The 13,761-nt window shown below is 44.5% G+C and overlaps 1 protein-coding gene across 3 annotated transcripts in view; it reads left to right on the top strand.

Moving 5' to 3' along the window:
- Positions 1 to 13,761, top strand: part of USH1C (USH1 protein network component harmonin) — a 111,456-nt gene that overhangs the window by 91,505 nt on the left and 6,190 nt on the right. For 2 of the 3 annotated variants that reach the window (XM_019519671.1, XM_019519669.1), the window contains exons 16-20: positions 4,327 to 4,368; positions 4,605 to 4,658; positions 8,593 to 8,692; positions 9,763 to 9,872; positions 10,583 to 10,638. In XM_019519671.1, the coding sequence (XP_019375216.1) occupies positions 4,327 to 4,368; positions 4,605 to 4,658; positions 8,593 to 8,692; positions 9,763 to 9,872; positions 10,583 to 10,638 (362 nt within the window). Of the gene's footprint in view, positions 1 to 4,326; positions 4,369 to 4,604; positions 4,659 to 8,592; positions 8,693 to 9,762; positions 9,873 to 10,169; positions 10,223 to 10,582; positions 10,639 to 13,761 lie in introns of all 3 variants that reach the window. The other variant, XM_019519670.1, reaches the window with a different exon arrangement.

Below are 13,761 nucleotides of genomic sequence, written 5' to 3'. Positions count from 1 at the left end.
GGACCTGAACCTGTTCAGCCTCCAAAAGAGAAGGCTGAGGGGGGATCTTGTGGCCTGTTATAAACTAGTCAGGGGGGATCAGCAGGCATTGGGGGAGTCACTGTTCCCCCGAGCACCGCCAGGAGTGACCAGGAATAACGGTCACAAGCTGGCAGAGGGTAGGTTTAGGTTAGACATCAGGAAGCGCTATTTCACGGTCAGGGCGGCTAGGGTCTGGAAACAACTTCCAAGAGAGGTGGTGCAGGCTCCTACCCTGGGGGTTTTTAAGAGGAGGTTAGATGAACATCTTGCTGGGGTTGTTTGACCCCAGTACTCTTTCCTGCCATGGCAGGGGGTCGGACTAGATGATCTGCTCAGGTCCCTTCCGACCCTAGAAACTATGAAACTATGAAACTATGGCCTTTTAAAGAGGGTGCATCACCATGTTCTCTGGAACACTGGGAGTGGTTTGCAGCATGATTGCTTGAATTCAAATTCAGTAGTGAAGATTAATCCTAACTCTAGGTGTTTTCTTTTTTTTCCCTCCATTTCCTACCTTTCATGACCTTTATTTTTAAAATACACCTATCAGTTGCATGGCTTTATAAATCACTGTTTCTAGTTGGACAACCCAGTTTCAATGTGGCCTGTTATACAGAGTGAGCATCCTAAAATTCATGTTTGTATTATAAAAGCTAAGACTGCAAATAATTTTTCTTAGCAAAATTATTATTTAGAACTCTTGTGTGTATTTGAGTCATGGCTGCTGTATTTTTATTGGTGCTATAAAATTAATCAACTACATTGCTGCCTATTAAATGTGAAGAATTCCCTTCGGTCCATAGAAAGGAGAATGATGGTATAACAAACAGGAGTAGTTCTGTGATTACTGATTAGACATCTTCTTACAATTGTCCATCCTTACCATACTCATGGAAACCTCTGCAGGCAGGCAAAGCCCAACCGATTTTCCTGGGGCTCTACAAGGGTTCAAGAATCCACCTGGAAGGAACAAGTTCCAGATTCAAAACTAAAGCATCAGTTCCTTGAACACCCATGAGTCTCACTGCAATCAATTCAAGCTTTGGGCAAAAATGGAATAGTGCATTGAGCTCAAGCAATGACAAAAAATCCTAGGATCATTTACTATTACTTGCCATTGAATGGTAATGTAATCTGCTTGTGAAACATTAGTACAGTGTTTTCAAACTTCCTAAAGTTACAGACCTCTTTTGTATAATTTCTTTTGCTGTGGAATCCCTACTTTATGCCCTGTGTGAGCTGATACAGAGCCAGGTGAACCAGCCTGGCAATGGTGGTCCATCACCTGCTGACCCACTCCGCCATTGCCTCCAGTCTCTTTGCAGAACCCCTGATGACCTATCAGGGAACCCCAGGGTTCCACGGAAAACAATTCGAAAACCACTGCACTAGCATATTAAGAAAAACCACTCTTTTCTTAATTTAATTAATTTTAATTCTCTACATCTGTGGGCTTTTTTATTTGGGGATTTGGTTGGATTGTTGAGAGCTTGTTTGTTGCTAATTATTTAGACTGGGATTTCAGTGACCAACCTGCATTGGGTTTGATGACTTTGAACGTTTCAGCTGTATCTTTTATCTAGAACTTTGAGCTACTACAACCAATATATGGTCCAGTTCTGTCTGTGGTTCATTTCATTTCAGTTGAATGAAGCCACGGGGGCATCTGCAAGTCAGTAAATAAATAGTCTGTGACCATCTTATCTTTCTTTACATTTTTGGCAGTCAGTGACATTCTTTCCACAGATATAGTTCTATAACTGGAGGGCAGGATTGTGACTGTGGCTTTGATTTTAATTTGACTGAATTATTAGGCCTCTCCTGAGTACGCAGGGCTCACAGCCCTCCATCCACGGAGAGTAACTGGTGTCACACCTCCTGGAAAGACTTCTTTGAAACGGCTTATGGTAGTGTGGCATTTAGAAGCTTATTGGATCCAGATTGTATTCTTTTTTGTTTGTTTGTTTGAAGATTTCTTTTTTTTCTTTTTGTTTTTTCCTTCTTGTTTAAAATGCATTTTCCCAAGAATATTTTCATCAGGGCCAACATCTGTTTTTTCATGAAGGAAAGGACCTGAGACGAAACAATGCCGAGTGACTGGCCCTCGGTTACTTAATGAACCAGTGGCTCTGCTCAGATTAGAATTCCTTTCTCCAGGCTGTTTGTTCCAGCAACAAAGATGTTTGGTCCGACCGTCTCTCTCAAGATCAAACACGTGAAACTAACACAACTACTTAACCATCCGCTGTTTACCTGAATCCATTAATTTCCACTTTCATTGTACAATATATCTGTATAACTTAATGGAAGGATATTCATAGTGCTTCCATATTTTAGCTGTACTACGTATTTAATGGGCCTTCTAAGTGCATGAATATAGTTTTAGGAGTGAAATCCTGGCCTTATCAGAATCGGTGGTAAAACTCCCAGGACTTGGGATGGAGATGGGATATCATCCTAAACTTTTGGTTCATTAAGTTCCACAACTGGCAAGCTCACTCAGCACCTATTAAAAGATTTAGTAATGTCTCCCTATAGCCCTGTCACTAAAAAGAGCCTTAACCCCTAAGTATCACCCTGTCAGGGAAATTCTGTGGTAACAGACAAGCCTTGCTAGCTGTGTTGAAGGTTTAGCTCGGGCCAGCAGATCACTGGGAACAAGATGTAGTGCCCCCTGCTGTAAATGCTGTTCCCTCAGCTCCCAGATGTTGAATTCTGGTTATGTACTGTAAACTGTTCTACTGATCCTTCATCTGACAAAAGGGAACATGGTGAGAGAAACAGTTTCTTAAGAAAGTCAAATCCACAGGTGCCTCCTAGAGTGTTTTTGGATGAACACTTTGATTTTCACAGACCAGAAACCATGGCAGGGTCAAAAGTACAGCTGTCATGGGCTCTGGGTAGAAGACTGCCAAAAAAGTAGATAGCCATGCTCTGCAGTAGCAGACTTTTAAGCATTCTTCAAAATGTAGCTGTAAACATAGTGCCTAGCAGCAACACACATTGGTCACAATAAAGATAGAGCTGGCAAGTGGTGAAGTCTATGTCCCAAGGAAAGATCACACTGGCATTGAGTAGGTGGAGGGGGAAGGGATGAGGAGGAGGCACAGTTGATTACTACTGCCACTTGGTCATTTAACAGCAGCCTGGGGTAAGATAGGAACCTGATGCTGTGCACTTTATTAACAGATGCTAGACAGATGCTAATTGATAGACTTTCCCTTTCACAATCAGTCCTCCTACCTTTATGTCTCCATATCCCCAAACAATGGCAGCTGGAATTGGTACAGCTGCATTTGCTGGGTATATGAGCAAGACTTTCTCCATGCCACAAAGTCACCAATACAACAACGTTGCTGCGTTCCACACAGAATCCATGCCAAACTTTCATAAATCACAAAGGTACCCATCCTGGCTCAGCCTGTAGGTCCCAGAAGAGGTCCCACCCTCCCAAGGTTAGGTAGTCACAAACCAGAATCTGCCTGTCCACTGATTTCTGACTGGTTCCCTGCAGACCTCTCCCCACAGAGAAGGGTTAGGTTGTCATATTCCCTCCCTTGTGATGTGGCCGAGATAGATAGGTTTGGCCCTGAAATTTAAAAAGGCAGATAATCCTCTAAAAATTAAAAAAATATTTCTCAATATAACTACTATACCAGCACTCCTTTCAACCAAACCTGACCCATCCCCAATCCCACAGCTTCATCCTAATTTCAAACCCATCTCCCTGCTAAAATCTTCATACCTCCCACACTGTTCCTGAAATTAAACCAAAAATTATCAACTACTTCCTTCCATTTTGGAGACAATTTTAATAGAGCCAGAGACTTGGGCTATGATGCCAGACAGAAAGTTAAACCCCATACACCGTGGGCCACTGTTGTGGAGAATAGTTCTTCCACTTTTACATAGACCAAAGAGTGCCTTATGGTGGGAATCATGTCATTAAAGTTACTACTTCTGGAGGGTAAAGGTGGTAGAAATTGGCCTATCATTCTGATGAGAGACAACCAGATTATAAGAGGTACAGAGTGTTTGCTAGGCCCCAAAAGTGCCCCATCTTCATGAACTCTCAGATTGTGGCTTGTAACCTTACCAACTAATTTGTCGTCCTATTCTCAGGCTTTTAAGTGTCTTCTGACTGTCAGGAGGACTATCTGCTTACCTGTGTGTGTCCTTCTCCATGTTATAATCATCTTTTGTAGTTTACAGGGCAGTACCTTTTCTAAGTATGGTGGGGTTTGGGGAGTGTCTATGTGTGTTTCCTTGTGAGCTGCCTACAAACATGCATTATTTTATTTTCAGGGCTTCCAGAAGTACGTTGAAAATTTTGACCCTTATTCAATGGTAAGAGTTTTAAATGTGCTACACAGATTAAAATGACATGATGTGGAGAAACTTTTTTTCTTTGCCTTTCAGATCAGAGATAGTTCTGCTACTGAAACAAATGGTCCTTTAGATTTCTGTTTTCTCCTGGTTCTGTTTGAAAGGAGGTTTTCTTGTGAACTTCATTTATCATCTTAATTGTTTTATACTTCTACCTTTTAAAAGTGGAAGTGACTAACTGATATATCTTCTGATAGTTTTCACCAGACCAAGTTATGGGAAAAGATGTGCGGCTGCTGCGTATTAAAAAGGTAAACCCTGCATAAAATCAAGACAACATGATGTCTTGTTGGCTTTTTCTGAGTGCATGGTTCACATGTTACATTTCACTCTCTAAACTGAAATACAGCAATTGGATTTCCCTCTGACAGATGACTGCAGGAGGTTAGGAGAAGGTAAAGAATTATTGTTTTCACACTGCCATGGCCTCCTGCACCACTAGACTGCTCCACAGCATCTTCTCTTCTTTGCCGCCACCCCCCACCCTTTCTTTGCCACAGCTACTTTGCCACCCCCACCTCTTTCTGTCCAAAGCCCCAACTGTCCCAGTAGACCTAGCTTTTCATATTGCTCCTAGACCCCATGGTTCATGAGTTCTACAGTTTAAATTCCACACATCAATTAGAGGGTGTCTAAAAGTGTAATCATCATTCAAACTTTAAGGCTAGGTACAGACAGTCAAAAGGCCCACGGCTGAATTGATTCAGCCTTTGCAGGTTAGTCTAAACTGGAAAGATTAAACTGAGAAACAACTGGACACACACTTACCTTTGATTTAGTAAATGCAGCCACATGTCTACAATGGCTCAGGCCAGAAGCCAGGAGGGTGCTAGAGCATGGCTCTCTGGCACTTCTTCCTGCTGCCCCTGAGGTCTCTGGGATTTGCAGTCCAGCATCACAAAAGCAGGAGTCTGCAGGGTTGCTCATCATTTCCTTTTCCTGTTTCCAGTTGCTTCTGGGATTTGTAGTCCAGTGTTACAGCCAGCATTGAAACTGGTTTATGTGCACTGAACTTCTGTTCTCTTACAGGTTTAAACCAGTTTCTGATCACTTAAACTAGTTTATGTGTAACTTCTGTCCCTAACCTAAAGGCTTAGTTCTGTCAGGAGAATGTTATTCAACTTATAGTCATTACCTTGTAACCCTCTGAATCCCTAAGTTAGCTGAGTGTCATATATGTATACCAGGGGTTGTCAGCCGGGGATACATGTATCCCCAGGGGTACTTAAAAAGATCGTAGGGGGTACATGCGGGCAGGTGGGTGGGGATGGAGTGCACCACGGGGTGTGGCAGCGGTGTCTTCCATGGCGCATTCACCTCTTATCTGGAGGATGGATGCACCAGGTAGTGTCAGCCCTGCACACTGCATGAAGCACACTGCAGCATCTCCCCACCCCCTGTCCCAGCTCACTGTCCTGATTGGCTGATACCCCCTTACAGCAGAGCTGCAAGGGTCTGAATGGCCAGGGGGGTGGGAATGTGTTTTGTGCCTTCCCCTGTCAGTGTACAATTGGCCAGGCGTGAGGCCCATCAGCAGCCCACAGAGCTGTGACCAGCCATGGGAAAGTGGCACGGCCAAGGGGGGGAGTGACTGCTCCATACGAGCCCCCTGCCCTGTTTGGCCCCTCCTCCCAGCGCTGCTGCTACATGCACCCCCAGGAGGGCATGGAGGCACGTGCCCCTGGATTAGCACATGGGGAAGGGTGGGATATGGGCCACTGTGAGCTGGGACCAGGGCAGCGTTGGGCTGTTCCCAGCAAGGGTGTTGGGCTGAGCTGTTCTAGAAGGGGGTTGGGGGGCTACAGCAAATGTTGGGGTGGCTGCAGACCCCCCATAGCCCCACTCCCAGTACCACCTCCACCCGCCCCAAGCACAGCCCAGCCCAGCCCCTGCTGGGAAGAACCCGGCACAACCCTGGCCACAGCCTGCAACCTCAACCTATCCCTCCACCCGCACAGATCCGGGAACACATCCCCATGCCCTCCTGGGGGTGCACATAATGGTGGGAGCCACCACCCCTCAGTGCAGCTCAGTCCCATGCCCCACTCTGGCTGTGCAGCACCTACCCTTGCCCCAACCCCACTCCCTTCTTCACTTTCTGTGTGACTGGGCGAGGGGGGCAGTTGAGACCGCCACAGTGCAGGAGAGAGTAGGGCAGGGATATATCATTCACCTCTGCCCCTGCCCCACTCCCTCCTGCACTGTGAAGATTGTTCCACAACCTGGCCCAGCAGTGAGGAGGAAATGTGGCTGGGTCAGAGGCAGTCACTGCACAACTGAGGCAGGGCAGGGGGTGGGGCATGGGCTGCAGCTCATCTAGGGGAATGGGGAGGCAAGGTGGATCCCACTGCTAAGCCCACCCTGGAAGGGCATGGCTGGCATGTTCCCCCCTGGATCTGTGCAAGGGGTGAGGGCAGGCTGTTGCTGTTGTTGCTGAGGGCTGGGCTGGGGTGGCACTGGACTCTTTCCTATACCCAGCCCCAGCCCAACCCTCCTGCCAGGAAGAGCCCAGTGCCATCCCCAGCCCCAGCCCAGAAGTAGCAACCCACCCTTGCCCTGCACACAGATCCAGGATCACATGCTCTCCCCCATGCCCTCCCAGGGTGTGTGCAGTGACAGAAGCCATGCCCCTGATGAGCCGCTCATGGCTCCATCCTGTGCCCTGCCCTGCCTGGGCAAGCTGTGCAGCACCTGCCTCTGCCCCACTCCCTCCCTCATGGCAGGGGTCTCGATTTGCCCCCCTCCAGCGCCCCTTCCTTCTCTCCGTCCCTTCCCCCACAACAGACTTACCAGCCTGACAGTGCTCTCCACGCTGCTCAGCTGTGGTCGTGACTGCCTGTGTGCTGCGCTGTGGCTGTGCACATGCACAGGGTATTTATTGGCAACGTTATCACCCACATCAGCCAAAAATGCTTATTGCCAATAATGTCAATTTTCTGTATATCAGTGCCAATATGCTTTGGGACTGATGTATCGGTGCACCTCTAAAACAGAGCTGGTTTGAAAATTTTTGTCCAGATCATACTCTCTCTAAAATTGTCAGTTTTTTAAAAAAGAAAATTTAAACGAAACAATATTTGATTATTACAAAATTTCCTACTAAGAATTTCAAAATATTTTCAAAATGTCTGTGTTACAGTCAATGAAAATATCTTGTTTTATTTTGTTTCTAGCAAAAGCAAAATCCAGCGGAATGGAAATTTCACAGTTCAGCTAGCCTTAATTGAAATACCTGTCTCATTTCTTGAGATTTCCAATCTCATCAGGAAAATTGCTATCGAGTGAAAACAATTTTCAGTGCAGCAGGCATTAATGAGAATGTCTGGACACTAATTATAAGACTTAAGACTTTTGGGTAAAGGTGGCCTTTTCACATGTATGAATCAGTATATAACAGCATCTTCCACACAGCTGCTTCTTCTCCCCAATTCAGAAATGGCTCTTTATATAGTAAGCAAAAATCATCCTGATATTTTGATGCTGACAAAAATATGTCAGAATATATCATTCATTGTAACATCAGGTTTAAATTAATCTGATTATTGATGGCCATAGGGTAATTGCAAATATAATTTAGAGAGGCTATTTTCCTTTCTGATTTTCTTCTTTTTCCAATAAAGAATGATGCTGTTTATTGGTTAAAATTGTAATTAATGTGGTAATATTTTGTTTTTATTACTGTTTCTATTACTGTTAATGTTTAATTTATGTCGGTATACTAGTCTTTCTTGGACCTGTATCTTTTAAATAAAATGAGGAACTACATTTTGAAAACTGGCCATTGATAATAATCTAGACCAGTCAATGGCCAACCTTTTTGGCAGGTGTTCCACAAATTAGCCCTGCACCCTCTCTAAGTGCCTTCTCCTGCCCAGTCCCCTTTCCTTGACTAATCTAATTCTCTGTTTTCTGCTTCCTACTGAATCCACTACTCTGCTCTCTGCTGCTTGCCCTGTCTGCCACTGTGCTTCCTATCCCCCCCTCTGTCTGTTGTGTGCCCCACACACAGACTTCCCATGCCACTTGTAGTATACATGCCACATGGTGGCCATCTCTTGTCTAGACTATGCCAAAGGGCTATTACTACTCATATTATTTATATTTACTAGAAAGATGGCAGACTGGCTCCTATTCCAGTGGTTGTCAATGGTCTCTTCTAAACTAGGTTTTTCCCCCTTTTAACAGGAAGGGGCATTAGACCTTGCAGTAGAGGGAGGAATTGATTCTCCAATTGGGAAAATAGTTGTCTCTGCTATCTATGAGGGTGGTGCTGCAGACAAACATGGTGAGTAATTGTGGGGGAACTTGAACTCAGCTCTACAAGCATTCCATATGCTGGCCTCACAGGGTAATTCAGAGATGACAGTAAGTTGTCTTCTCCATTTGTACCTCACTGTCTGGTTGCCATGGGTTGTCCTGATCCTGCAGTAACTTAAGCAGCACTCAGAGTGGGTGTAAGGACCTGTTTTGCTTATGAAACCATGTACAAGAGATTATGCATCATTTGAAGAATAACAAGCTTCCTGAATACAATGCATCTCTCCCTGGTTTAGCCTTTCCTTGGGAAATTTTAAGAGGGCAAGGTTCCATCAGCATTCAGGTCACAAGCTAACAGTTTGCCCGATTTGACATTGATTGGTTCTGCAGCTGAAAGGCAGGAATCCCTGCTATGAAAACATGGTTAGATGCCACCTTTTGTTCCAAAACCTATCAGCTTTTTTCCCCCAGAGTCATCCCTGTATGCGAGTAATATTTAAAGGCCAACTTCATGATGTCATTGTTTTGTGTTTTGTTAACTTTACACATTCCAAACTCAAGCCCATTGTTCCCACATGCTTCACCCTGAATAAGCACTGTTGAGATGTAACCACCTAACTTTGTCCTTGCTCCCAAAGTGACATGATGCAGCCCTGTCAAATCATAGTGGATGACACACATGCATAGAGACATTCAGTGATACTGCTGTTTTCAGAGTAACAACTCCTAATATCAACAATTGATATTATGGACAGATTCCCTAAGTCACCTTGTGCCATTTGCTCCCCTGAAGATCTCCTCCTCAGTTATTACATTTTAATGTCCATTATAGCAGACTGAACAGCCTTTATTTGACCATTGGTAACAGGAGATTTTGTAATCACTGCCCTGGCACCCAAACTTTTTGTTAGCTTTTGTCTACAAGAAACCTTCCTATCTACATAACTGAAATACAAACTGAGGCATCTAGTTAAGGTATCAGATGATTTTCCATATGGATAAGTTTTGAACCTGCATAGGTTTGCCTCTTTTGGAGAGGAAACTGACCGAAGTGATTTTGCTTACATGAAATGTTAAGCTAGGCCTTTCTTTCACCAGGCGGCATAGTGAAAGGGGATGAAATAATGGCAGTAAATGGAAAGATTTTAGTTGATGCTAAACTGGCAGAAGCACAGACAACTCTATCGAGAGCATGGAACATGGGTGGGGTAAGTAAGTAGGTATTTCCCATCACCTGCATCCCTTGAAAGACATTCAGCAGTCCTGTGGATGTTTTTAATGCGTTCCATCCTCAGTATATTTTCTGTGATGACAACAGTGAAGAAGATTTGGGAATTGTCAGGAAATTTCTTATAGCATCTTAATTTATCTGATCCTTAGTAAAGATGCCCAAACTACTTCACATTTTGTCTATAATGAACATCTTCTAAATGGAAATTTTATCAAGTCAAAGATGTGGAAGATGCTCAAAGGGCTTGTTCCGAAGTACTGATTTTTTTTTATAGATTGAGAGACTTGGAAGAGACCTTAAGGGTCACCACAGGTCCACCCCATTTAAGTATGAAATTTAAAATTAATGGCCTTGTTACTAAACTAGTTCTTATAAAACCTCCAGCTTGCTGCCCATCTTCCTCCCTGTGCTCTTTCAGCACTAGATCCCTCTATGACTTTCCATAAAGGATTACCATGGTGATACAGCAGCCTTTTCTCTAATTTCCTATCACATAGGGTATCCTTCCGTTATATTTCTGGCTCACTGACTCCACCTATGACAGCAGAGTTTTCCCCCTTATGTTTGTCCTTAATTTAGTTAAAACTGCCTAGTAAAAGCACTCCTTTTAAAGGTCCCTGTTACAAGACGCTGTTACATTTTCTGGCTTCTTACGCCTCTTCTAACAACAATGCATTCCCTATGCAGGACTGGATTGACTTAGTCATTGCAGCATCTCCTCCAAAGGAATATGATGATGAAATGTAAGTATACGTACTTCATTTCCCATTGAGTAAAACAGCTTGTGCAGACATTTTTACTAAAGGAGTATTAATTATAAGTATTCAGTTGTCATAATCCACACATCCTCTTGTACTGTATGATGGCTAACTATTATCATGGATTATACAAAGCTGACTTTAAGCTGAAAGTTTAATTAAATTTCTTATTCAACTTGAATTACTGTATTTGCCTAAATAAAATAACATTTGGTCACTAATCACTTGTGGTAAAATTTTCCAGAAGGGGTTAACTGAGGAGTCTAAGTCACTTCAAAACCATTTTTAAAAATAATTTAGGCACTCAAAGATATAGGCTCCTTCGTGAACATTACAATTATCTAACCCAATGAAATGGTGTAAAGAGTTCCCAGGGTATTTATAAAACAAAGAAAACCAGAGGTTTGAATATGATGGGCACCAGTTGGTTTATTTTAAGAAATATTTTGAAAGGCAAGGCCTTGTTTTCTACCTTGCTTGACATACCAATGCCAAATAATCAGGTAGTGGAAATGTCTTGTTAAATGTAACACCCACGGCATATAGAGGACTAGATCGTCAGTGGTTGTAAACCAGAATAGTTCTTGCTACAGCTGAGGTTCTGACTCGGAAACTACAGTAAAATGTTTTTAATACCTATACATAAAGCAGCAAGTAAGGAAATAACTTTCATCATTATTTGTGTTTTCATATCCTATACATTTAGCCCTACTATTCCCTCATCAGCTATCACCCCCAACACAAACAGAAAGGTTTTTGAAGGCAGTGCACCTGTGTACAGACAAGGGTATCTCCTGCAGATGTAGCCACTGCAGTATTCCCTCATGGTGAATAGCCAGAACTGGGTTAACATGTACTTTTTCATTGTGAGGATGCATTCTTTTCCAAAGCATGTGCCTGCCTGTGCATTGCATGCCAAAGCCTGTCTTCTTCCATGGCATGTTGGAGTGTTCTTTGGGCTTTTGCCTTTTCTAATTGTATTCAAACATGATAAGAAAGTTTACATCTATATTCCTGTAACGCCTACATGTAATAACAGAGATCAGAGCTTCACTATACTAAGCAGTGTACACATACATACCATGAAACAACAGTAGACACATTTGGGCTTTTTCTCTGGGGTGGGACTTCTAAAGTAACAAAATAAATAGATATTCTCCTAGCCCCTTTTTGAGGAGATTGTGAGATGTGTGTTCAGTCACACATCACTGTCCTGACACCCACATAAGGTACAGATCATTGTGTTAGCTGTTGAAAAAGCTAACATTTTTCAAAATGTTTTATCTTAGAGGTGTAGGCCTGAAGATTGCATATTTTTAGCTGATATAAATTGCTACACATTATTACTCACCACCGCATCAAACAACTTACAGGAAACGGTTGGCCTGGAGTTGAACCCACAGAGGCAGAAAGGAATTTGGCTTGACATAGTCACCTTGTATAAATCAACATAGTTCTATTGACTTCAGTCAAGCCTCACCAGTTTACAGCAGCTACAGATTTCCCCTAGGTTCTTGGCTTCATATGAATGCTGCTAGATCAACACAATCAGGACATTTAAAGGCCAGGTTATCAGATGCACTGAAATCTCATTTGAAATCTCATGTGATGCCTTTGCAGTCTCATTTGAAGTCAATGGGAGTTGTATAGGTACTCAGCAGCACTGAAAATCATGCCTTTGAGCTACACTGTGAGCTGATAGTGTTTTGTTGCATAACTACAAGACTTGGATGATTATTAGTTTGAAGAGCATGTGAGCATTGTGGGAAAACAGATGTTTAGACAACTTGATTATAGCGACCAAAAGAAATATAATAGTAAAGATCTGGTTGTCAATCTGTTTAAGTGACTGAACTTGAGCACTCTTTCTCTTGTGGTCAGTCAGGTGGACTGTGTATTGCCTTAAATGTAGTCCATTTATTCTGCTGGTGCAGAGCTGCTTGCAGGATTCCAGTTGTGGAGAGTCAGCCTAGAGAGTGAGTGGAAGCAGCACCAGGTGCCCACATAACCCACTGTGCCATGGGGCTCAGATCCTAGTGGGGTAGCTTAGGCCAGGAGGATGTAACATTGCAGCACTTATTTCAGGCAGGTTTTGTCAGTGAGCTGCCTTTGCTTCCCCACGTCCTGCAGCAGAGACCCAGGGGAGGGCAATCAGATGAGAGTGGGTAATTGTTAGAGAGAATTGAAATGAATGGCCAGGAAAAATTAAGACTACACAGCAGAACTGTTTGATAATTGTAATTTTTACTGCTCATCAACATAGTCATGATAATTCCCACGATGCACTGTGGCAGCTCAGTCCATAAAGATGACTGTGTTACAAAATGAGCGATGTCTGTTAAGGAGTCTGGCCAATAAAAGAGAGTCATGGGTAGAAAATACTCAAACTTCAACCACTCAGAAGCACTATGGCTGGGTGGGGAGGGCAGATCAACGCCCGTGTCGTGAGGGAGGGAGCAGGAGGAGACACTGCCCAGCCGGGGTGGGAGGGCATAGGACGGAGATGAAACTCGTGGGGTGGGGGCAGCTTCCACCACTGCTTGCACTCAGGAGGGCAGGGATGGGGGGCGTGTGCCCTCAGATCTGCGCAGTGCAGGGTGGGCTGCAGCTATGGAGTGGAGCTGGAGCCAGCGCTGCATGGGGCTATTCTTGCTGAGGGCTTCAGAGCAGAGGGGCTCAGAGCAGGCTCTGGCAGCACTGGGAGGAGGCTGCCGCCACTCCACATTTCGCCACAGCTCCGCTTCCAGCTCCATGCCGCTGCCCAGCACAGCCCTTGCTGAACGCCCCACCTCCACCCAAGCGCTGGGAAAAGCCGGGCCTGCACCAAGCAGTGGCATGGGGCTGGGAGCAGAGCTGTGGTGAAACGTGGAGCGGCTGCAGCCACCTCCCAGTGCTGCTGGCACCTGCTCCGAGCCCAGCTCCCAGGAAGAAAAGCCCTGCATAGTGCTGGCTCCAGCTCCCCCTGGCAGCCCACCGCACAGATCCTGGGGCACACGCCCCCCCTGCACCCGCCCTCCCAGGTACAGGCAGCAGCAGGAGCTGCCCCCACCCTATGAGTCATGTCTCCACCCCATGCCCCCACCCCTCCAGCTGGGCAGTGCCTGCCCC

The sequence above is a fragment of the Gavialis gangeticus genome, unplaced genomic scaffold (genome assembly GCF_001723915.1).
Source record: "Gavialis gangeticus isolate Ggan-Ray unplaced genomic scaffold, GavGan_comp1, whole genome shotgun sequence".
Lineage (NCBI taxonomy): Eukaryota > Metazoa > Chordata > Crocodylia > Gavialidae > Gavialis > Gavialis gangeticus.
Note: the sequence above shows the minus strand (reverse complement) of the source record. Positions and strands in the feature narration are given on the sequence as shown.